General features: G+C 32.7%; 1 protein-coding gene across 1 annotated transcript; it reads left to right on the top strand.

Moving 5' to 3' along the window:
* Window positions 1-9,610: 9,610 nt before the first annotated feature.
* On the top strand, window positions 9,611-16,539 carry LOC125823288 (plasma membrane ATPase 4). The gene is made up of 11 exons (XM_049502679.1): window positions 9,611-9,866; window positions 12,654-13,895; window positions 13,982-14,086; window positions 14,170-14,479; window positions 14,566-14,804; window positions 14,899-14,931; window positions 15,026-15,107; window positions 15,191-15,351; window positions 15,436-15,609; window positions 15,688-15,870; window positions 15,956-16,539. The coding sequence occupies exons 1-11, from the start codon at window positions 9,816-9,818 to the stop codon at window positions 16,232-16,234; spliced, it is 2,859 nt and encodes a 952-aa protein (XP_049358636.1). The 5' UTR covers window positions 9,611-9,815; the 3' UTR covers window positions 16,235-16,539.
* Window positions 16,540-27,284: the final 10,745 nt, after the last annotated feature.

Here is a 27,284-nt window from a genome sequence, read left to right as displayed (position 1 = left end):
ATAAATGGATTGAATAATATTACCTGATTCATCTTTGTAAGATCGTTTAAGAATGTTGATGAATAAAGGCAAATAAGAAGTTATAAACGTTCTCGCTGGTGTTATAACCTGAGAAGTGCTGAAATTCAACACTACCTGTATTCGTTAAAATGGTCTCGTAATACAAGCGGGTTTTGTATGACTCTCCTGGAAAGTATAATCCGTTAAGTAAATATCGTTGGAATATCTTCCAGGATTCTTCTTTTCTCTGTATCTCAGAGTTTTCAATAAGAAATATAATTTCTTTCTTTTATTTTAGTAAATCCAATAACATGCTGAAAATATTTAATAGGCCTATGAATATATATCTACATGGTTAAAATACTGAAATTATTACATAGTACTTATACACATTATTTCTAAATGATGAACATGTTCGAGTATAAAATTTATTATTAAAACATTATTTTTATTAATATAGGTTGGTGATTTGATTTAAACAAGACAAAATATAAATGTATAAAAATTAGGCAGATTATTTGATATATATATATATATATATATATATATATATATATATATATATATATACTAATAAGTGTTTAGAATGTTAAAGTTAGATGATATATTTTAAATGCATAATGATGATAGACGATTAGGACAATACTTAGATTAGGTTATTAACATACTAACATTAGGTCATTTTCTGTTTAATTAGGCAAATATCTACCAAGGACATATTTGAATCATAATTAAAATTAAGTTTAAGCATGATGTATAGCATAAATTTTGATGGAAATGATTAAATAAACAAATACTATATGCATGATTTCTAACAAATAACACATGATAATAATAACTCAAATAACATATAAATTCCCCCTCCTCCTCCCTCCTTAGACGATTTCTCAAAGTTATTTTAATTATCTGAATAGTGTTAAAATACAGTGTTATTACAAATCACATAAAAAGAGAATCATAAATATAATAATACATATTTAAATAAAATCTTAAATGAACTAGCCTTTGCCTAAATATTATCTCAGACAATTCATCTCGTCTCAAACTTTTGTTCAAAACCTGTTAAAACAGTAAAGGAAATACAGAACAAGATGCAAAGTGCAATATGGTATGTAAAAATATAATTTTCAGTAGGCAATACAATATAGTAGGCCAAATACAAATTTCAGTAGTCAATGCAACTTAGTAGATAACGCAATATAGTAGGTCAAATACAATTTAGTAGACAATACAAATTTCAGTTGGCAATGCAACATAGTAGACAAAAATGTAATTTTCAGTAGGAAATACAATATAGTAGGCGATTCAAATGCAATTTAGTAGGCCAAATATAATTTCAGTAGGCAATGCAATATAGTAGGTAAAAAATAATTTAGTAGGCAATGCTATATAGTAGTCCAAATGCAATTAGTAGACAATGCAATTTTCGACATGCAATGCAACTTTAGTAGGCCAAATGCAGTTAAGTAGGTAATTCAAATGCAATTTACAGGTCATGCAATTTCAGTAGGCAAATGCAAAATTTGGTTAGACATTGCAACTTTAGTAGGCAAAATGCAATTTTTTTTATAAGCAGATGCAAAATAGTAAGAAACGCAATATAGTAAACAAGAATGTAAATTGTCTCTCTTCAGCGGGGGAGAGAGACAAGGAAACCACGACGATCTTGGTTTTTACTTACCGGAGCTGGTGAAAAGAGGATGAGGGGTGAAGGAGATAAGAAGTGAAGGGAAGAAAGGAAATAAGGAAGAGGGAGAGGTGGTTTTCGGAGGTTCCCTTGTTGGAACAAATATGCGGGGAGAGAGGAAAGGGAAGAGGAGAGGACGGCGATGGAGAGAGGAAAAGGGAGAAGTGTGGTAGTCTTTTTGTCATGCCCCAAGACTATCTCCAACACGCGACATGGTGCTTAAAGCCACAAGTGATCCCAATCTAACCTCATGACATAGCATGATACTAAGATTAACATAAATCAATAGAAACTGAAATGAAAATGCGAAAGTGTCACGACTCGAGCCTACATCCTAGACATGGCCGACACTCGAGAACCATTGTTGGTCCCCAAGTGAACCTTCATCCTGACTGACTACAAGCGGAAGACTAACTCAAGCATATATAAGCTTAAAACTGAATTAAATCTGTTAAACTCAATTACTCAACTCATAAGGTCTGGAAAATACTCAATAGAAATACTTATAGTTTGTAAAACAACTTTTAAGAAAGTAAATACTAAAAGACTCCTCAACTATAACTATTTATGAAGCCTCTACTATTAAAGAGGGATATCGGGAAAAGACCCACGACATCTCAAAGATACTAAACTGAAAGTAAATGTGAAGTCCTCCAGAATACAAAGAGGCTCACCAAAAGCCAACTAAAGTGTAAAGTGATCTCAACGAAGCGTCTGTTGATAATCCTGAACACCTGTATCTGCATCATAAAAGGATGCAAGTCGAATGACATCAGTACATTGAATGTACAAGTATGCAAGGAGAACTGAAAACGTAAATAACTGAACTGACAAGACTGGAAAAGTACTCACATTAACTCAACTCATTACAAAAGCAGTAACAAAAGATTTACATGTTTAAAGCTTATTAAATGACAAAATATCAACTCAAGAATGTATATAAAAACACAATATAGTACTTTTTACTACTCTTATTAGGGAGATTTTCTAACCGATAATCATCATTATGAGCAATGTGATGATATAGCGTCTCGCCCAAGCTGCCAGAACTGTCATATACCTTGTCGAGGTATAGAACACCTCAATTAAGTGGATCCACTAAGCTCTGAACGAAGGCACTAAGGATTCATCTAAAAAGTATGATATTTTACCCATGTTGGCATGCATGGTTTATGACGATTTTGAGTTGTCTAAACTCATCCCCATATCGGTGCTCCATACTACTCCCAATAATATATATACTCATGCTCAAATGTATAAAATATACTCTTTCTCTGGTTTGAGATAATTTCTCAAACTATCCTCTTAAAAGAGGTAATTGCTCTGAAATATCTCTGAACTCATAAACTCGTTTAGAAATCAAAGTTTCTATGTTCTCAAAATAATACTCTTTCTTTATATAAAAATGAAACATTTGGGAATACTTAGTTCCCTTAAAGTCTTAAACTTTACTAAACTTTCCTCAAAACTCGGTTTAAAATGCAAATATTGGCTTTAAAAGATTCTCAAGATTTATAACTCGAAATAGGATTCATGCTGAAATATAGACATAAATAAATTAACTCAAGGATCTCAATAACAATATAGGAACTCAATACTCAGAACTCAAGGACTCAAGAACTCAGAACTTAGAACTCAGCGGCACTACTCATCTCAAGAATACTCAACTCATAGGTTTCATGTTGAAATGTAGACATGATTGAATCAATTCAAGAACCTCAATGCATAATATGTAGCAATTCAAAAATTAGGAATAAAGTTTCAAAAAGGATCAGTAACTCAAGAACTAAAAATCAACTCGATAAAAGCTCTTGAACTTTTCTCTTAAACTCACTTTAATTCATAACGTAAATTAAGACATGTGATTAGGACATGTAGGATCTCTCAAGAATTAATGGAGCCTTTAGGAGCTAATACAAAGAGGAGAATGTAGTCACAATTCAAAGGATCACCTTCGGAAAGAAAAAGGACCAGGTGACCCTGGCGTACTAAGTATTGCGTTGTCCCAGGGCCTGAACTTCAGAAGTCAGGCCTTGGCGTACTGCTGGCACATCGCGCCAGGGCATGAACTATTGAAGTCAGGTTTTGGCGCTATGGCGCGCTGCCCCAGGCTTCTACCCAGAAAATCCGATGATTTTTTCTACTCAATTTTGGGTCCTAACCCATCTATAATTGAGTGATTTCTTCTAAACTCTTTTTGATTCACAAGCCCAACAAGAATTCATCGAAATTTCATATAAACCCTATCAAGATTCGCAACTCATACTCAAGATCCTCAACTCAAGAAACTCAAAATTCCCATTGTTAAAGAATGAAGTTAAACTCAAGAACTACTCAAGAATCATCTTAATAAACGATTTCATGGATGAATTGTAGATGATAGGCGTGCAGACGAATGAGTCCATCACTATGAGAAACCTCACATATCTGGAAAGAAGATTTTTCTTGGCGAATCCCACAAATCTTGAAGAACGCTTGAACTTAGCCCTTTTTTCTCTTCTTGAATCTTCGCTCTAAAATCCTAAGTGTTTAGGAACGTGAATAGGTGATTTAGAATCCGATTAAAACCTTCATTGGGTTAGTAAAAACGTGCTAAGACAAGTGGGGAAAAATAAAAGACCAAAATACCCTTTCCTAAAACGGATATAATGCCTTAAATGGAGAGGCTTCACTCAAATGGCCATAACTTCTTACTCAGAGCTCGAAATTTAGCAAACTTTGTGGCGTTGGAGAGGGGACTCAAACACCTTCGATATGATAGCTCATGGGTCACCTAATTATCTGTGTGGTAAAAGAAATGGTCGTTTGAAGTTGATCCAAGAAAAATATCATAGTGAAACTCAATTGGAAAGAAAGCTTTCAACTCAACTTTATGCTAGGAACTCTAGTGATCTTAACACCTAATAAAATTTAGAATCACTTGGTACAATCTTACTCACAATGAAGAATGGTTCAAGTCTTCACTTAGAAATTTTTGGGATGTTATAGAAAACTAAATGTAAAATGTCTTAATAAAGCCCATAATATTGAAATAAGCCAATATCTGAAAGAGACAAATATCTGAGTACACAAGGGCGAAAAGTAAATGATTGTTTGAAAAGCCTCTATTAATATAAGTTGCTAGGACAAACCCCTAGATAACTTTAATTATCTAAAACTAAAGGTGAAATACTAAAATCAAAGTTAAAGGGGTCGTTCTCAGATAATGAGGACTCACCAAAATTGTTTCAACATTAAGTGGATCTGTACTAACCATGGACTAGATATTGAGCGTCGGAACCTATATTATCAAATAATATAGACAGAAAGTATGCGTTCAGTACTTTGAATGTACTGAGTATGAGAAATATTTATAATAAACATGATATTTGAACATACTGAATCTGCAAAACATGTTGATGCAATGACCAAGTAAAATAACATGAAGGTGAAATATACTGATCTGAAATACATAAATACAAGGTCATGCAATAACTGAAAAATTGATTATGGGAGATACTAAAACTGACATGAACCATGTGATACATGAACTTCAGTGTACTACCCCCACACCAAAAATAGGGGTGTCAAATTCTTGCTATCGTAAGAGACCTTATAACTGAGCTAAAGTGGATCCACTAGGTAATGTCTATTTGAGACAAAATCCTACGGTGACACGTAGTTCTTGGACTTAAAAATTGATACTAAAGGTCCATGAACGTTGATCGGAAACCTTCATCCCTTAGAAAGCTCAATGTTAAGTATACTCCCAACAAAAATATGCATAATCTGGAAAAAGTAATATCTTCCATGTATATCCATCTATTTCTTGTATATTCATATAAAAATGTGTTTGTGATGTAATTTTTTTTTATTTCCATCAAGTGTTCAGTATCCACATTGGAGCTTGATTAAATTTGAATTCACGTCTGAAAGTTCCATATTGGAGTGGGGGGTGTTAAGGTGTTATGAAATAAAGGTGACTCTATATTTAGGGAAATTTGAACCCGATACTTCTAATTAACGACGAAAGGATGATAAATTAATTTCAACTTTGACTTTTATTCCAAACAAATTCAAATCACCACTCTTCTTAAAAAATTGTGTATAGCTTATCCAAGTTAAAAAAAAAAAACAACTTAAAATATCTAGATTTCAAATAATTCTTTAATTGCAATGTTAGTGAGTGGAAACCATGGGAAAGATTATGAAGAAGGAAGAGGATGGTGGTGCTGAAAAAGGTGTCAATTTCTTGGTAGTTTTTGCAGTGAAAATGTGTAGCAGTGGTGCTGTATTATTTGTTCTTTACTGCCAATTGTCAAATTGAATTGTTACCTAACCCTTGTTTTGTTTTGTAACGTAATAGTCACTCAGTTTTATTTTGTAACAGAACAGAAAAATCACTTATTTGTTATTTTGTTGATGTGATTAATTTATCTATTGCATCGTTTATAATATGTTTTGTTAAATATTTAAAATTGTATTTTAAAGAAGAGTGATATGTGCATAATTTAAAACAATATATAGTTAGATCGTAAATACTTTAAATAGAAGAAAATTACTATTCGATTGAAAGAACAATTTAAATCTAAACTTATATAATAATAAGCGCTACTTGAATTCTACAAATGTTTCACAATTATTTTTATTGAATGAACAAAGAGGATGTTAAATTTTTTATGTTTCGAGCTCTCTAAATATATAGTAATATATATGTGTATTTTTTTTATTTAAAAGAATGATAGAAATTAAATAATATATTTAAAAATAGAGGAGATCCAAAAAAGTTGTACAAAATTATAAGAGCAAGTACATTAGTTGATACACTTTATCGACATGTGACTTTTATATACTAAAAAATAGCACATAAATCATAAAAAATATTTTTGAAAAGTTAATTAAATATATTATTTTTTTGGATTTATGCAAAAAGAATTACTAAAAGGAGAAAACCAAACTAGCTTAAATTAATTTAAGGAAGGGTAATGATAATTACTGATATTATTTTTGGAGGGATTGAATTGAATAAACAAAAGTAAATAAATGAACAAATGAATAGGTAAAGGGAAGTAAAAATATAATTTTAGGATCAATATAAATATAAACAAGGATAAAATTACATAAGAAAATTTTTAAAATAGAAAATAATACAAAAAAGAAAAGAAAAAAGATAATAGATAATCAATAAAACTAAAAACTAAAAACAAAAAGAAATCAAAAAGATTTTAAAAAATGTTAAGAAGGTAACGAGAATATGATCAAATATAAATATTTTATCATGTTTTTGCCTTTTCTTATTAAATTAAAAATAATAAATCTTTCAATTTATGAGAGGATTAAAATTTTGTGCACTTACCATATAAGGCATGATTCTTTTGAATTTTGATATATGAGATGGGAGAGTCAAAATTGAGGTAATTAGTTTGTTATTATATTTTCATTTGCTATTTGTTATCAAACATGAAAATATAATTTAAAAAACAGCGGTGTTACAATTTTTTTTTAAAAATACATAAAAAACAAAATTAATTGATGAGTAAAAGTTGATGTTTTAATTAAAAAAATAATTATTTAATTTTATTTTGTGAACAAATTCATTAGTTTGATTATAATCGATATGACTCTCCAGTCTCCCCTTCTTGGATAAAAACACAAAACCTAATAATATGAGATTTTGAATTCAACTATTACTATACAGAAAAGGAAATTGAATTATCCTCAAAGATGAATAAATAAATTACTTATAATATTACGATCGATAAAAATGAATAAATTAATGCAACAAATAATATTCCATTAGAGAAGTCAATAATCAAATCTCTCTATCAATATTTTTTCAATCGAGTTTACCACATTGAACTAGTGTAATATAAATTATATCTCCTATATAATCTATGAGTTTATTTAGTATATACCCAAAAAAATAGCGAATTGAGAATCTTTATGGGGTAATTGGTAATAAAAAAAAAAGGAAAATAATAATATAAATATAAGCAAGATAAGAGGCTAAATAAGTGCCCCAAAATGATGCAATTCTTGGACAGAGCTAACAGTCAGTCATCCATAAATAACGCAAACGGAAGTTGACAGGTTGAGTAAACTATCCGGAGGGGTATTTTAGTCCACTACTTTATTATATGGCCCACCACACTAGCTACCCAAATTGGACGACGTTTCAGGGCAGTTAACACAACTATCATACTTGAGATGAAGAAAAATAAATAAATATATTATATGCGTGTTTACTATATGGTACCATCAAGTATATATATATTAAACATATGGAAACTAAATAAACCACACAAATAAAATTGAAAGAAACATAAATATTTTATTGATAATCAATGTGTATAATTCTATTCCTCCCTTAATTCTTCTCTAATAAGATGTATACATGATTCGAGTGTCGTTAGTGACATATTTTTTGAACTTGGATGATTTGGATTTGATTTCTATAATTTGAGGGCCGTTAGTGGCGTATGATGATTTGGACTTGATCGTTATAACACGAGGGCCGTTAGTAGCTATTTCTCAAATTAGGCCGATTTGAATTTAATCTCTTTATGAATATTCCATGAATTTGTGGTAGAATTGTTTAGATTTCGATCTATTTAGGGTTGAGTAGCCTCCAAGAATCCTAATTGGAATTGAACACACCTTGTAAAGTCTCAACTCGAATTGAACGCTTCTTGTAGAGTCCACAAAATTTAATTGTCTACAAGTACATACTCTAATGGTATCAAAGAGGAAGACACATTGTTTCAGTGAAAACATTATTCAATTGCTCGTTGATACCATTAAAGTACATATATACTCTGATGACATTAAAAAGGAACATGTAGTGTTTCGGTGAAAACACAATTCAATAACTGTTTGATATCATCAAAGTATATATATATATATATATAAATAAAGAAATAGATAGTCGCATTGGGCCGTGGATCCAATAAGGATAAATATATGGAAAAATTACTTAAATACACAACACCTTTTTTTTTACCTATTCTCAATATTTCCCTACTCTTTTACTAAAATACAAAAATCCTTTATTTTTCCCCAATTCAACTTAACCGGATACTTTATTAGTTTAAGTATTCGCCCGTTATTAATTAAAGTATTTGTGTTGCTATATTATGCATCCGCCCGTTAATTAAGTATCCGTGCTACTAACAACTTAATAATTTAAGTATTCGCCCGTTATTAATTAAAGTATTTGCGCTGCTATATTATGCATCCGTCCGTTAATTAAGTATCCATGTTGCTAACAACTTAATAATTTAAGTATCCGCGCTGCTATATTAAGTATCCACACTGCTATATTATGTATCCGAAAAACACTAAAAAAAGGGATTTTTGGTAATTAATGAAAGAGTAGGGAAATGAAGTAATTTCTTTCTTATACTATGTCATTTGAATATATTAGTTTGGGTCAAATTTGAATAATATTTATGTAATTTTCCTTAAAATCATTTCATTTGAATCACATTGTCGTTCGGATGATTAACCTATCACATTCTTATTTCAATTTTAGTTCCAATCTATAACATAGTTTAACTTGCTAATAACAAATTAATTTATTTATTTATAAATAAAAAATTTATACTTGTATACATTCAGAGTATACTAATAAATGTATTTGGCTAAAGTTTGTAAATTAATATAAAGTATTTGTAGTTAAAGTTAAAAATGAGAAAGACCCGTATTGGTATGAAATAAAAAGGCATAGTCAGCCCAATAATTTTAAAAGAAAACCCTAATTTAATCCAGACTGGGACAATTCACAATACTTTACTAAAAAAAAAAGAAAATACTCATTTAATCCAACCATAACTCTTTTTCCTTTTCCTTTTTTTTTTTTTTATAAATAAAATGAAAAGTCAGAGAAAGCAAAGGCAAATAGAAATAGCTGAGGGGGGTGGCTTACACTGTCTCAGTATAAAAAGAGGGCAATCCCCCAAAATCTTATACCTCACAATTTCTCTCATCACAAAGAGGGCTAAAAAAACCTCTGTTCATTCCCTTCCGCCGTTCTCAATTTTGGGATCTCTCTGTTCGATGAGTCTCATCATTCATTATACTTACTGAAATCAACCTTTTTTCTGCTTAGTTTTTGACTTGTTACTGCTGGTTTTCGTTTGATTTTACCGAGATGGCGAAAGCTATAAGCCTCGAAGAGATAAAAAATGAGACTGTTGATCTGGTGAGACTCTCTTCTGACTTCATCCTATTTTTTATTTGATTCAATCTGGTTAATTGCTAGAGATCTCAATTCTCCATTGAAATCGAGGTTTTCTCTCTGATTTGTTTGTGTGATTAGAGTCCTGTTTTAGTTTGATTTTCTGGATTTTTTAAAATACAAATTGAATAGTATGAGAAACGAGATGCTTTGCTTTCAAGTATAGCATGCTTGTTTTGAAATTTGCTAAACTTTTTCACTTTTTTACTTTGTTATTTTTCATGAATTTGGTATTCCGTTGAGTTTATATACTGTATGTCTTTTGTGTGTATTCTATATGAATTTACAGAATATAATTTGTCATATGTGTAGACACACTTTCACATGTCGATGATTCAAAATTAGCAAATATGAACTGTACAATAAGAAGACGAGGAAATTCAATATTTTATTATTTATAGAAAAAATATCAATTTTAATTTTGTATCTAGCTTTTTCCCTCCTAACTTCTACCTGTGTTTATGGATCTGTGTATTTCATCAGCATATGTATCATCTGCTTTGTTTGCATGTTGTTTGTATGTACCAGTTTTTTTTTTTCTAAAAAAAATTTATATAGTAATAACTTTTCATATAATGCTAATTATCGAATATTATTATTTATTTTAAGTCACAAATGCTAGTTTTTATGATTTTGCTTTTTATTCTGAATTTAAACATATGGATAGTTGAATTTTAGATATTGAGAATAAAGTATTTGATTTTGGCTTAATTAATTTATATAAACTTAAAAGCGAAAAAGGTAACGAAAAATACAAAATATTTAAATGTATTCGGGAAGATTGTTAATTAATTTATATAAACTTAAAAGCGAAAAAAGTGGAAAAAAAAAATACAAAATATTTAAATGTATTCGGGAAGATTGTTAATTTGCCTTTTTCCTTGTTTATTAATTAGGTTCACAAAAAGAGTCTTGTTCCTTCAAAAAAAATAAAAAATTCACGTGTTTGTTGGTTAAGATGATCTGTCATAGCACGATAAAGACAGAAGAAATATACTCAGTCCAATAATAGTTTTTTACTATATTATTTTGAAATATCTACAATACTTTACTCTTAGTTCCTAATTTATCCTCATCATTAATTATTATCATTTTCCTATTTCTAGACGTTATATTTATTATATTCAAAATTTGGTATAGTAAAATAAAGTGTATAAAATAAAATAGTAGATAACTATGGTTGGACAGAGAATACTAAGCAAGAAGTAATACCCAAATAAGTTGAGAAATCAGATTCGGTTTTTATGCCCAAAAAAGTCGTAATCATTCAATTCGAGCATCTGATTCTACAACTTCATTTTTCCTCAAAGGAGGCTGGCTAAACAGTCATTATCATACTCTGTTAATGGAACACTTTTGCAAGTAAATGGACAAAATCAATTTTAATACACTTTTCTCAACATTTGAAAATGATTTCCAATTTTTTTTTAACTATTATTACTTTTGAAAATCTGTTTTTGTTTTTTATATGTAAAATCAATTCAACTGAAAGCATGAGATTTGTGTATTTTATTTTTTCTAGATTCTATTTGATGAAATTTCACTAAATATTCTAATTTATAGAAGTTAAATCATGTCTTTTAGTGAAAGGTTCTGTGTGATTAATATTCGCTGGAATTTTATTGTACTTTTTCCGTGGTACCCTGCACTTGGTATGGTGTGGATTATAGTGATTTGGGAATTTTAACCTTATTAACGGCTCTGACTCATTTGTCCAATTTTTTCTGCCTAACCTTTTCCCTTAAATAATGGCTCTGACTATTGACTGCTCACACCTTTTCTTGGATTCCACAATTAGTTACTATTCAAATTAAATTAACCCCCAAGTTGGTCTAAATTTCAAAGATGCCCTCCTTTAGAGTAGGCGGAGACAACGGTGTGAGCGCGTACGCACGCGAAGATGCTCCATGTGAATTGGCGAGTTGACCCTTATCCCTTGTTTTTGTGCTTCTGTGATTGGTTGTCAATTCAAGGCCATTGTTTGAGGGTTGGAAACTCCACTTTTTGGGGTCCACTTTTGTATGGGACCCATAAAGTAGAAAGTCAACTTAAATGACTCACACTTCCATATGACTTTTTTGTTTATTCATGTGAATTACAGGTATAGAAAAGGATACTTTAACAATTTTATAAAATAAAATAAATATGAACCATTGAATCTATCTACACAATAATTATTGTCAATACCTACTTGAGTAATGACTTTGTGTTCTTAGGATTAATGATGATAATGGTGTATAGTTTTTATGGAAGTGTTTAGACCTGTCCCCATTTCCTATATTATAAAGATAGAACCTTCCACTTTTATTTTTGTAACATATACAACACATACCCACACTGATGGGCTCTAGGGAGGGTAAAATGTACGCAGACCTTTCCCCTACCTTGTGGAGATGAAAACATGTTTTTAAAAGAACTCGGCTCAAGTAACTCATAAAAAAATTAGGTCATATCACATCATGAAATGGACCTAGTTCAGGACTTGATCACTTGAAGTACACGAATTTCAATAATGCTCTTGAATGTGTTCTAGCCCACTCTGCTTCATTCAGTTTAACTTTCAAAACTAAGTTACAGATGAAGTTGTCTAGCTAATGTTTGCACAAACAGTGTAATAGTTGTAACATATTGGCCTTTTTCATTTTATATGGGTTGAACTTAAAATATGGACTAGGTTTATAATTGTGGTGTAAAAACAATTTGAAGATGAATGATTAGGCTAATTTAGCTATTCCGCTGTTGAAATTGCAGGAGAAAATCCCCATTGAAGAAGTGTTTGAACAACTGAAATGTTCGCGAGAGGGTCTGACTTCGGACGAAGGAGCCAACAGGCTTCAAATCTTTGGACCGAACAAGTTGGAAGAGAAAAAAGAAAGCAAAATACTGAAGTTCCTGGGGTTTATGTGGAATCCTTTGTCATGGGTTATGGAGGCTGCAGCTATCATGGCCATTGCACTGGCTAATGGAAATGGAAAGCCCCCAGATTGGCAAGATTTTGTTGGTATTGTTTGCTTGCTGGTGATCAATTCAACTATCAGTTTTATTGAAGAAAACAATGCTGGAAATGCTGCCGCAGCTCTTATGGCTGGGCTTGCTCCCAAAACCAAGGTTCTTAGAGATGGGCGCTGGAGTGAACAGGAAGCTGCTATTCTGGTGCCTGGTGATATTATAAGTGTCAAGTTGGGAGACATTGTTCCTGCTGATGCTCGTCTTCTTGAAGGTGATCCTTTAAAGATTGATCAATCTGCCCTTACAGGAGAATCTCTTCCCGTGACAAAGAATCCTGGAGATGAAGTTTTCTCTGGATCAACCTGCAAACAAGGTGAACTTGAAGCTGTAGTCATTGCCACTGGAGTTCACACTTTCTTTGGCAAGGCAGCACACCTTGTTGACAGCACAAACAATGTTGGTCATTTCCAGAAAGTGCTAACAGCCATAGGAAACTTCTGTATCTGCTCCATTGCTATTGGTATGCTGGTTGAGATTATTGTCATGTATCCAATCCAGCACAGGAAGTACAGGGATGGAATTGACAATCTCTTGGTGCTCCTTATTGGTGGTATTCCCATTGCTATGCCTACTGTGTTGTCAGTCACTATGGCTATTGGATCCCATAGGCTCTCCCAACAGGGTGCCATCACCAAGAGAATGACTGCTATTGAAGAAATGGCTGGAATGGATGTGCTGTGCAGTGACAAGACAGGTACCTTGACTCTTAACAAGTTGAGTGTCGACAAAACCTTGGTCGAGGTGTTCGTTAAGGGAGTAGATAAAGAATACGTGCTCCTCCTTGCCGCAAGGGCCTCTAGAGTTGAAAATCAGGATGCAATTGATGCTTGCATGGTTGGCATGCTTGCCGATCCAAAAGAGGCACGAGCTGGTATCAGGGAGGTGCATTTCTTGCCCTTCAATCCAGTGGACAAGAGAACTGCTTTAACATATATTGACAACAATGGCAACTGGCACCGTGCCAGCAAGGGAGCTCCTGAGCAGGTACCTAGGTTTTCAGTTACAATTACATTTGCTTCCTTTATATTACAATGTCTGCAACTTGTTACTAATATTACAATTTGCATCAGATTTTGGACCTATGTAACTGTAAGGAAGATGTCAGGAGAAAGGTTCATGCAATGATTGATAAATATGCTGAGCGTGGGTTGAGGTCACTGGCTGTAGCTAGACAGGTCTGTAATACTGAATTTAAGGTTGCAGATTTTGGTCTGGAATACATGTACAGCTGTCTCATCGTTATTTAACTTGTTTGCAGGAAGTGCCAGAGAAATCAAAGGAGAGCGCTGGAGGTCCATGGCAATTTGTTGGATTGCTACCCCTCTTTGATCCCCCCAGACATGATAGTGCTGAGACCATCCGTAGAGCTCTCAACCTTGGTGTAAATGTTAAGATGATCACTGGGGATCAATTGGCTATTGCCAAGGAGACTGGCCGTAGGCTTGGAATGGGAACAAACATGTACCCGTCAGCATCTTTACTTGGTCAAGACAAGGATTCATCTATTGCTTCACTTCCTGTAGAAGAGTTGATTGAGAAGGCAGATGGATTTGCTGGAGTATTTCCTGGTCAGTGTCAATTTATCTTGTTGGAAGTATTTACAATTACCAAACCTTAATCTAGATGATGACCGTTTTCTTTTCTTGTTTCACAGAGCACAAATATGAGATTGTGAAGAAGTTGCAGGAGAGAAAGCACATTGTGGGAATGACTGGTGATGGTGTGAACGATGCTCCTGCTTTGAAGAAGGCAGATATCGGAATCGCTGTTGCAGATGCTACTGATGCAGCACGAGGTGCTTCTGATATCGTGCTCACTGAGCCAGGTCTAAGTGTTATCATCAGTGCTGTGTTGACCAGTAGAGCTATTTTCCAGAGGATGAAGAATTACACAGTTAGTAAATCTTAGATTAATATATTCCAGTTGAGACCCCTAATTTTTTTAAATATCAAGCCCCATTAATTTCGTTCAACTCTTGTTTTGGCAGATATATGCAGTTTCCATCACAATCCGTATTGTGGTATGTCCCAAGTTGATATTAAATGTGATTAGCCAAATATCTCATTATATTATTTGAAGCTTGAGTTTCATTGCTCGTGTTTTCCTCTCTGCAGTTTGGTTTCATGCTTATTGCTCTGATATGGAAGTACGACTTCTCTGCATTTATGGTTTTGATCATTGCCATCCTAAATGACGGTAATGCCATTTATACGAATCACAAAATCATGCAATCAAATTGTACCTCATTTGAAAGAGACTAACACACTTTTCTGGTCCAGGAACCATTATGACAATCTCAAAGGATAGAGTGAAACCATCTCCAATGCCTGATAGCTGGAAGTTGAATGAAATCTTTGCAACTGGTGTTGTTCTTGGAGGTTACCAAGCATTGATGACTGTTCTTTTCTTCTGGGCGATGCATGACACTAATTTCTTCTCGGTAAGTTTCTTGATGCAGAGAGTATGATTCTTTTACTTCCAAATATTTTGTATAATCATTTCTAATGGTGTTGTTCCATTATAGGACAAATTTGGTGTGAAGGATATTAGGGGAAGTGATGAAGAAATGATGTCTGCCTTGTACCTGCAAGTGAGTATTATCAGCCAGGCTTTGATTTTCGTGACCCGTTCACGAAGCTGGTCCTTCGTTGAACGCCCAGGAGCTCTGTTAATGATTGCTTTCTTGATCGCCCAACTGGTAAGTTGTTGTACTTGCTTCTTCTTGGACTAATATTATAGATATGTTCTTCACTAAACTTATGAATGGATTGTGCAGGTTGCCACTTTAATTGCTGTCTATGCCGACTGGACTTTTGCAAGAGTCAAAGGATGTGGGTGGGGATGGGCTGGTGTCATCTGGATTTTCAGCATTGTTACCTACTTCCCACTCGACATAATGAAATTTGCCATCCGCTACATCTTAAGTGGAAAGGCTTGGAATAACTTGCTTGACAACAAGGTAAACTTTACTCGCCACATCAACTTATATTCAATTATTTCCTTGGAACACTAACTAACTAACTAATGACTTGGCCTAAAAACAGACTGCTTTCACCACCAAGAAAGACTACGGAAAAGAAGAGAGGGAAGCTCAATGGGCCCTTGCTCAGAGAACTTTACATGGACTTCAACCACCAGAAGCCTCAAACCTGTTCAACGAAAAGAACAGCTACCGAGAACTGTCTGAAATTGCTGAACAAGCAAAGAGGAGAGCAGAGATGGCCAGGCTTCGTGAGCTGCACACACTCAAGGGTCATGTTGAATCAGTGGTGAAGCTGAAAGGTCTGGATATCGAAACGATCCAGCAGCATTATACAGTTTAAGAAACATAATCATCATATCTACACAAGAAAGGGCTGAGATATCTCATGTTAATTACTGTATTAATTAGAGAAGAAGAGACACACAAGCTTTTGGCCTTTAACCACCACATATTAAAAAAAAAAATTGTCTTAAGATAAAAGGGGGAAAACTTTCGTCTTCTGTGATCTTTCCCCCCTCCTCTCATCTATTTTCTTTAACTTCGTTATGTATTTTGAAGCACCACCCATTGAAAGGGATCGTGTCCATGTTTTTTCCAAATTTTTAATGGTGAAGTGACATTTCCTTGTAACAACAGTTTTTCCTTCTTCTTCATTTGATGTTGACGATAACGTCTCTCTCTCTGCTTTTTTGCACATTCACTGTTGTATGAAAATAATATTTACTCCTACACTGGATTTTCTTTTACTCTCTTCTAACTTGTTTGTTGTTAAAACATTGAGAAATACAACTGTTTGGAAATTTCATATATCTGATGCATTTCATCCTTTAACATCTTCAGAATTTATTCAAGCTAAGCAATTCTTCTATCTTTTATATTCACAGTATCCTTCCTAAATTTCATCACTTTGCATAGTTGTTATTATTTCTTTGAAACAACTATTATTCAGGCTAAGCAATTCAAAAGTTTAAGATTTCAATGTCGCCCTAAATATTATTACTACATTTGTATTGTTTGAAAACAAATAATTTAAAACCACTATTATTCAGACTCAGCAATCCACAAGTTATGATATCATAGCATCATAATATTCATACTACCCTAATATCATCCTTTCGAGCGGTTATTAATTATTACATATGTATTTGTTTGAAATATTCTTTGAAACGATTATTATTCAAATGGAGCAATCTAAAAGTTACGATTTCAACTTATTCTAGTATTTACAGTATCCTAAATTTCATTCCTTTGCATGGTTATTATTATATTTAATTACTAGTAAAATTATCCGTGTTTCGCGCGGTAATTTAATTTCATGGAATTTTTAAATAATACTTAAAATCTATTAGTCATTAAAACTAAAACATTATATTATCTTACATACAAGATTACGTAGTAACAAACATTAATAATGTAAAGGAAAATGAAAATTATTACATCTTATCATTTATTCTTAATAACATAAGCATAAATTAATAACTGTAAAAACACATATCAGGATCTGTAACATAAGCAATGGTGTTAGTGAGCCACTCAACAGGAGCAAAATACACAAATATTTAATTGTGAAGAAGAAGAAGAAGTTCAGAATTTTCGTTGTTTTAAAATGAGAAGAAATTCATCTATTTATAGACAATAAAGGGTAGTGTGAACAAATGTTTATTGTGTCTTATCGGAAATGTTACAACTATTTGAAAAAGTTGCAACCCTTCGGAAATGTTACAACCTTTCATAAAAGTCACAACTTTTCATAAAAGTCACAACTCTTCATTAAAGTCGCAACTTTTCATAAAAATCACAACCTTTCATAAATGTTACAACCTTTCATAGAAGTCGTAAATCTTCATAAAAGTTGCAACTTTTCATAAAAGACAAAAATTTTCATAAATGTCGCAACTTTTAATGAAAGGAAAAGACTAGTTTTGAAAATAAATAAATTAAAAAGGAATTCTTATTTGTGGTGGCGCCACATAGCGGGCCTAAGGTTCTCTTTTATATATATATATATATATGATTTATTCTGTTTTATATGATATTATTTATTTATTTTAGATTATTCCAGAATGATGATAACCACCTTTTTATATTCCACAATCACAAGTTCCAAACTGACTTTTTTCTTTTCTTTCTTAAATTTATTGATGGATTAATTTAAGGAAAAATTCTTTTGGCTAGAAAATTTGATTAGAATGGTATTTTATCTATATTATTTTTATTTTTTTTTGAATATTTTTACCATTTTAACTTTAATACCTTTTAACTAAAAAAAAAAAAAGATCAATTTATTTTAAAATAAAAAAGATATTATCGATTTTTTAAATTTTTTGGCCAAATTCTGGCTAAATATTTTGGTCATTTAACATTACCTTTAATTTAAATTATAAAGCAAAAAGCGGAGTCTTACCAAATGAGCAAATCATTGTTAATAAATGAGATATTAAAACATTCTAATGTGTCGTAGTGCTAAATCAAATATCTCCTTATTTCTTTTACAAATAAATGTTTGTTTTTACAATTTATTTATTTTAAACCACATAATAGTACTAACTAGTTATTCTTTGATATAATCCTTTCACATGATACAAATAATCTCTTCATGCTGAACATGCAATTTTATTTTTTAATAAAATTTAAAACAATGAGTCCTTTTTATAAGATATAAACTTACAGTCAAATTTTACATTTGAAAAACTTAGAAATCACGATTTGAAATTTCAAATCATAATTTTTGAAGAATTTAAAATTAAAAATTTACATATTCAAACGTTTGATTTGAAATTATGACTCCATATATATCATAGGTTCTAATACAAACTTAATTGGAGTTGTAATTGGCTCTTGGTCAGTTAATGGGTTTACACAATAAGTTTGTGATTTCACTTTTGGCCTACAATAACATGACCAAGTTGAGTAATTGACTCCTTGGTCTGGACAAGAGACAATTATTTTTTAATAGTAAAGTAGGTGCACAAATATATAACTTTATCAAACCTAAATTGTTATTTTGAATGAAATCATGAACAAGTAGATAGGAAATAATCCATAGAAATAATTTTTTAAAATTAATAAAATTTAAAGGCTCTTTTCTATTTTATCTTCATATCCTTTTCAGATATCCTAAAATCCCGAAGGCCAATGTAATTCTGCCAACTATATTATATAATATATAAGTGCTACATGATCTCATTTTTTTCAGAATTCACTTTTCCTACATTTCATTTACTTAAAAAATGCACGCCCATAATAATTATTACTCTTTTTTTTTTTCATTTTTTATCAATATCCTCTTCTTCTTTTTTTAAATATGGTAAACATCAGATGACAAATAAAAACTGAAAAATCGTAAATTCTTTGCATGAAGTTCTATGTGCAGACAAAATTTAATTTTGTTGGACTCTACAAGATATGTTCAATTCAAGTTGGGACTCTGTAAGACGTGTTCAATTTCAATTAGGATTCTTGCACGCTACTCTACCCTAAATCCTAGTTCATGTCTATATAAAGGATACTATATTCCCTTAAAGGCATCTCGAATATTTTGCAAATTATGAAATATACAGAGATCAAAATCATTCATGTTTGAGATTGTAATTTATTTTTTAGCCATTTTAAAATTTGTTGCAAACACTATGGTATTGGAACTAGGAGAGTGTTCATGGTTCAGTTTGAGACAATTTTCTCAATTAAGTTGGTTTTTTTAATATTAGAATCAAATCAAATTAATTAAATTGGTTTTTTATTGCATTGATCTTTCTGTATTTTCTCGAGGGGTAAGGGGGTGGGGGTGGGGGGGTTCAATTAACTCATTTTGGAATTTATTTTTAAATATGTATAATCAAATACTTTCAAGCACATATTAAATTGACTAATCTAGCAAAATACTACAAATTTAATTATCGAGTTATATATGTAGCTTCTTAAAAAAAATGTATGCATTAGCAAACACTTTACCTATCTTCTAGAAACATAATAAAATTTCTTACAATGAAATTAATTTTGTGCAAAATATTAAAGATTTATTAGTTGTGATGTATATCAAAACATTTTGACAATAATTAATTACAATGATGATAATTAAAGGACTCAAAGATAAGTTAAATAATGTGAAGAGGAGACGAGCGATGTCCTTGTGTGGAGGTGTGAGAAGTTGGACTTTTTGAGTTGTAAGAGAGGTAGAGATAGGTCAAAGAAGTATTGAGAAGATGTGATTAGACAAGACAAGTCATAACTTCAGCTTAGAAGGCTATGGAGGGCACAAGTTATAGTAGAAGGTTAATAGATAGATGTGTGTCGCCTAACTTCTCCTTTCATACAGTAGTAGTAGTATGTTTTCTCGCATGCTCTTGTCCTTTAGTTTTTGTTACTGGTTGTTTTTTATTTTGTACTTTGATTATCTTACTATTTATTGTAATTATTTTTAGTTTCTTTTCAACATACTTTGCCATTTTTTAAAAATTTGTTGCCATCGCTTATTTGCTTTGCGTTTATTTTTCTGAGTTGCTTTTCTTTTAAATTCGGGTGTCTATTGAAAACCTCTCTATCTTTCAAAGTAGGATAAGGGCTGCATATACTTTATCTTTTTCATATCTGTAATGAACTCATATTGTATTGAAATGAATAATTGGAATTACACGTACAATTAGAAGAGTTCATCATTCTCAAACTAGTAACCAATCCTTCCAAAGGAAGAAGTAGAAATAAAAAGGAAGAATGGGGAGGTTCCAGATTAACCTAACAAATTAAGAAATAAGAGACAAGTTCACGGCATAACCCTAATTGAGTATTTCCCTCTTATTTATATAGGAATCTTCCTAGGGTCCCAAATGTAATTTGACATCTTCTCACATAGGTCCTCCAGCTAAGTTATATTCATAACAATTCTCCCCTCCTCAATAATAACCTTGTCCTCAAGGTTTGAGTATAGTCGTAATGAGACCACAGTGTTGTCATGTTCCTCTTTATAAGTGTTAACAACCCATAGGAATTCTTTAAACACTTCATTATCCAAAGCAACTTGCAACAACGATCCATCATTTTACTTTTTTAAACCAGAGGATGCATCCATGTCTAACAAGATTAACATCAAAGAGTTGCTTGAGAGATGAAGATGGCAGAACTAAAGGACCTACATTGAACACTTTATGGAGCATTGAGAATTGTTGGATCCAACTCCACTAAAATATTATGAAATGATGGCACTGGCACTTGTAAGATCTCTGTAGTCTGAAAAGCACTCCTAGGGACAACCACTTTCTCAACCAACTTGAACCAAATCCTTCCAGCACCCACAAAACCAACTTCCAGTAGCTTACATTCATTAAGGGATAACTTTTCTAAAAATGTAACCAACACTATATATCTCTTCCCAATTTCAAAAACATCCAATAAACACTTGATCTTGTATTGAGCTATTGGGAGCCACACCAACTAGCAACAGATCCAACATTATAGAACAAGATGTCAGTAATAAACTCGTGAACAAGAGCATTGGCAGACTGTGGTGGTGTAAGAGCACGACAATGGTGAGGTGACTCAAAGCATTTGGTACACATCCCAATTTTGTCATGTCTCTAAGTAGTGAACTAGCAGAGTCTACCTCATTGACTACATATTTTGCTTGTATCACTTGAGCAAAAGTGAATGCACAAGGAGAATTACCTTTACCTAGCAATTCATAGAAGCCAACATAATTTTCAATATGTTATGTGTGCCTTCCTTTTTGTTATTTGATGCCCGCAACTCACTATCGACAAAATCAGCAGCCGCACAATCATGCGAAGAGAATGCTTTGTGTAGCATTTTCATAATTTCCATCAGCTCACTGATTGCAACAATTATTTTGTCAATATCCTCAATAGGTAGTGACTTCCCTCGCAGCTGTTGTAGTTCCCAAAGCATCAATAATTGTGTTTGCCCCTTCTAACAGTAACATTTGATCACGAAGAGGCAAATGGAAATTTTCAAGCTGGTCGACTTGCTTTGCTTGCGCAAATATGGTATTGGAGCTTTTTTGTTTTGTTCACCAAGAAAATCTTTCGCTCTTTCAACCTCAGGAGCAATATTTTTAAATAAAACTGCCATTTTTACGAGCACCTCAAGCATCATTCCATCTTGGATCCAACAGTGATCAAACTTGCGAATTTGAAGTTTGAGATTAAATTGCTCAAACCGATCAGGTGTCTAGCTAAACTTGGCATCAGAAAAGATGTGGCTGCTCATTTTTAAAATGGTTGTAACGGAATATCCTAATGACATAAAAGAGTCGAATACAACTCGCAAAGATGATCCATAAGATTACAACTGAGCAGTCATCACCCCATTCAACAATTGAGTGACCATTAGACAACTGAAGGTGGTTAAGACCAGTAGGTGGAGCTGGTCCAAAGACACTGATGTACCATTTCTCAGATTGGGGGTCATCATTTAGAACATCACAGACAAATATTACACCAGCTCTCTGATTTATATCATTGCTGCAAGACCATTCGGGGTTCCCCAAACGTCCAAATACTGTTCTTGCATATTGGTTTGTCACAAAAATATGCAATACTTGGTCAGCAGAGAAGAGTAAAAGGCCAGGCCAATTGCCACTTTGCAAAACACCTGTTGTTTGAATGATTGCGACATCAGATTTATACCACAAATCAACAGGCACGTCACCTATGGTATTTAGCTGCTCCAACAACCCAAGCACAATACAATTATTGTCTCCATGGTTGCCAGGACAAGTTGAAGTTGCAAACATAGAAGTACTGGATGAAGTCATATGCATCAATATACTTGTCTAATGCACCGGAAGAAACAACCCGGTTAGCAGTTATGGAAGGATATTCAATATGCATAAGACTTTGAAGATCATTACACATGTCACAGAGGAAAATGTCACGTATACACCGGAGATCAAATGGAAGTTGTAAGCATTTAATCATATGGACCAATGTGATTCAGAATGTCACTCTCAGATTCAATGTACGGTCTAGTTGAGTCAAGATTAAAAGAGTAAGCATATTCATACCTGTCCACTTGTGTGCAGTGGTAAGTGAGGATACTTCACCTACATCTGAAGTATCGTCAACACTCAGAAGTGCGAACAACCAAAAAGCAGAACTCGGTTGAGTGAATGTTTACCTTATCAAAGCAAGGGCCAAAAGCGTGCCCAGTATCAAACCAATCGCAAATGTGTAAACGTATGAGGGCCAAGAAATTCTGCAAAAATATCTCTCTTCCGCATTATATCGAAAATTCAAGGTCGGTAGTGTCAATAGAAGCACTAAACAGAAGAGAGGGAGAAATGGTCTTTTGTATCGTATATCCAACATCATGAATAGGAAGTTGAGAATCCAAATGTGATTTCACGGTATCGCAAGCTAAATCTAGCACAGAGGTGATAGTTTTATCATCTGAAATCTCTGGGGTATCAGTGAAAGTGGAGTCCAATCGCATCTCCTCCTGCAGCACATGACAAATAGAAGAGAGCATACACTTGTTGTTTGCCTGTAGCTCCTTCAACGATTCAGTTAGGGTGTTGAATTGATCATCATGAATGGAAGAAGGGTAAAGAGGCATGGAGTACCAACAACATATTTTATTGAAATGGATACGTACAATTACAATTAGAAGAAGAGTTCATCATTCTCAAACTAGTAACCAATCCTTCCAAAGGAACAAGTAGAAATAAAAAGGAAGAATGGGGGAGGTTCCACAGAGAAAAGTTCACGGCATAACTCTAATTGAGTATTTCCCTCTTATATATATAGGAATCTTTTTATGATCTCAAATGTAATTTGACATCTTCTCACATAGGTCCTCCAGCTAAGTTATATTCATAACAATATCCCATTTATGAAATTACACTTAGTATGTTATTGCGATTCTTTTTCTGAGTTACTTTTTTTCTAGTCGAGTGTCTATCGAAAACCTCTCTATCTCTCAAAGTAGGGGTAAGTGTTGCATATACTCTACCTTCTCCATATCTCATTTATAGAATTACACTCACTATGTTATTCTTGTTATGAAGACAAGTTATTTTGAACATAAAAATGATTATCAAAATAAAAAGTACAAATCAAACTTAAAAGTAATAAATGCAAGAAAATAAATTACTATAAATTCAAGCACCTAAATACGAATTAAAGAGTGTGAAGAATAAATATATATATCATACGTGTGCAATTATAACTTTTAAAAATAGATATTTATATAGTCAATTTAATTAGGTTATTTTTTTTTACTTAAATCAAATCAAATTTCGTCAGTTTCTATAACTAAATACCAAAGCCAAAACCAAACTATACAAACAAGTCATTTTTCTCTTCTACTTGGAGTCAATTTTTCTTGAACACCTCCAAATGAAAGTCCGTAAGAATAGTACTAAATATTTCTCATAAAAAAGTATCATAGTAATTAGAGAAAAATGTAGCAATTTAATAATTAACTAACTATAAATCATAAAGGCCATTTGGGACCACCACAATATTAGGCATGTTGATAGATATGTATAATGTCATTCTGCAAACACACGTCTAACTATTAATAAAGACGTTAAGAACTTTAATATGTTGTTTGGTTCAAGAATAAAAGTTGAACATGTCCAATGCCACTAGAGTATACTCCCTCCATTCCATATTACTGAGGGAGGGAAAATCACATCACATTTAAATTTAAGAGATAATTGTTTAAAAGTATAATTGATCCGAATATATTACTAAAATGGGTGAAAGTTGAAAGTTAAGAAGGAGGGGGGGGGGGGGTGGGGGGGTGGGGGGGGGACTCTTCCTGCATGTTAGTTTCACAGAATGTCAAAGATACAAAATATAAAAGAAGACACAATGTTTTTATAATGGTTCGGATCACCGATATTGTACCTAATCTAGTTTCCTTGGATTTCAAGGGTTTCCTTAGAGCTTGATATATGAGAACTTTTAGTTTGAACAATAGTGTAATCCTAGAATCCCGTCGATGTGCAAATCAAAGTTTACTATCTTGACACAATCTCTACCTATATAATCTACGCTCAGAGGCGTATCTAAGGGGGGGTCACCGGGTTCACGTGAACCCATGGTCCCCTCCCAAGATTATATATAGCAGTGTTATATTTTTAAAAAATATTGAAATATAGATGTGTGAACCTACACTCGGAGTATCACATAACGCGATTATGACTGGGTGCACCTCTCTCCGAGAGGTTAGAAATTTGAATTTTATATTTATCTTGTTTTATTTTTCTTTCTAAAATTAGATAACACTTCTCTAAGTGGTTATTGATAGCATTTTTGGCATTTTAATTAATTTAATATATATATATATATATATATATATATATATATATATATTAATTTTAGACCTATAATTTTAAAATTTTAACAATTTTCAGTAGTAAGAACCTAAATGTCGAACCGATCAAATTTATATCATAGATCAACTTTTTTATAATAGTGCACCCATCATCTCAAAATCCTGGATAAGCCTCTGTGACTACGCTCAGATTTTTTTTTTCAATTGTACACTCAAGGGAATACAAAGCTTTATGAAAGATGAAAGAAGACAACAGTACAAGTTCAAGTGAAGTGCGCAAGTAAAATTAATGAAGTAGGACTGATTTAATATGTTGTTTGGTTCAAGAAAGTTTGTAAAGTTTCAATGTGAACCATATGACAAATTATCATGGTAATATAACTACTAATTTATATGATATAATTTGACTTAATACGAAATTTAAGAAATATAAAAAGATTTTGATTAAACAAACACTATATTTCCAATAATATATTATTATTTTGGCGGACCAATTTGATTAAACAAGCACTAATTAAAAATAATCGCCAAATATAATTTCAAAAGTTGAAACAAAACTAAATCTCTGAATAAACGAGTAGCTTCATTAATTCAAATTAACAGTGTTGACACCAAATGGGATGTCAACAAACAATATTATTTTATTCGAAAATTGAATTCTCTATTTGACTAGTTTTGAAATAGTTAAGGGATAAGGAGATTGCTATTAAAAACCCGGTCTCTACTAACGGGAGAGCTTCCATCTCAATATCCTCGCAGTGCTAAGAGAATCCCACTGAATGGTCATTATTACATACTTGTCTTTATTATCCATGGAAGGGCACGTCATATTTCCAATCCAAGCTAAGTCATATATATATCATCCATGGAAAGGTACAATTAAGCAACCAATTCAAGCTAGGTTTCATTAGAATAGCTCCTTAAATCTTGATTCAAAATTTAGTTGAGAAAACCTTTCAACCCTAAGAATCCTTTATGTGAGAAAGTCCTTTCACAATCATGTTTTCATGTATATATGAGAATTCTTTTCACAACACAACAACAACAACATTGATACTTCACTCTCAAAGCATCCTTAAAACATTTACATCAATTTCATAAGAACACGCATAATTTCATAAACTCATCTTTCATAGTTCAAAACTCACATTATATCATCATAGCTTGAAAAATATGGGGTATGCATGGGTTCATAGGGATTCATCTTAAAATCATGGAATACAACTCAATTCATGCATAATAGTTCATAAAACAATCAAATAAATCAACATTGAAAGGAACTCATGACATGGAAGAAAACCCTTATTCAATTAGGGATTTCTAACTTTGTAAATTGAAGAATTTAGAAACTCCATGGAGGGAAGGGCTCCATGGATGAAGACTATCATACCTTAATGTCAAAAACTTGGAAGCAATGGAGGATTAGGAGGCTTGATCTTGAAACCCTAGATTTCTTTTTCAACTTCTAGAGAGAGAAATATTTGGAAAGGAAGATTTATTCTTCTTTTGAGAATTTGAGAGAATGAATTGATTTTTGGGGGTTAAAGCGTTTATATAGGGTTCCTAATAGAGGGTAAAACAACATAGTATTAGGCTAGAATAATTAGGAAAAGACCTAAAAGTCCTCATAAAAATAACTGTCGACTCCCGTTGACGGCACGACCTACGGTCCGTTGGTCAAACCAGGACCGTATTGGTTGGTCATCAATGGAGTTCAAAGATCATGACTTTGGGACCCCCAACGATGGATCCATGTACGGTCCGTGGGTCCACCTACGGTTCATACATACCCCGTCGTGGGTCTCAATTTTGACTTATAAAATTTCTCGAAGTCTGGGACTCACCTACGAAACCTACCTACGATTCGTACATAGGTCGACAGACCATCCTGGTATACCGTCGAAAAAGTATTGGAACTTGACATTTTAGAAAACCTTTGGACTGCCACCCACGAAGCAACTCATGGACCATATGTCAAACCACGGGCCGTGGGTGGCTTCGTCGTGACTAGCACCAGATCCTTCAAAAAGCTACAATAATACCCTTTTTGGAATCCGAGGTGTTACACGTTTGAACTTGAAAATGCGGACATTTGC

The sequence above is a fragment of the Solanum verrucosum genome, unplaced genomic scaffold (genome assembly GCF_900185275.1).
Source record: "Solanum verrucosum unplaced genomic scaffold, falcon-dt-bn FXZP01000214.1, whole genome shotgun sequence".
NCBI classification, from domain to species: Eukaryota; Viridiplantae; Streptophyta; class Magnoliopsida; order Solanales; family Solanaceae; genus Solanum; species Solanum verrucosum.
Note: the sequence above shows the minus strand (reverse complement) of the source record. Positions and strands in the feature narration are given on the sequence as shown.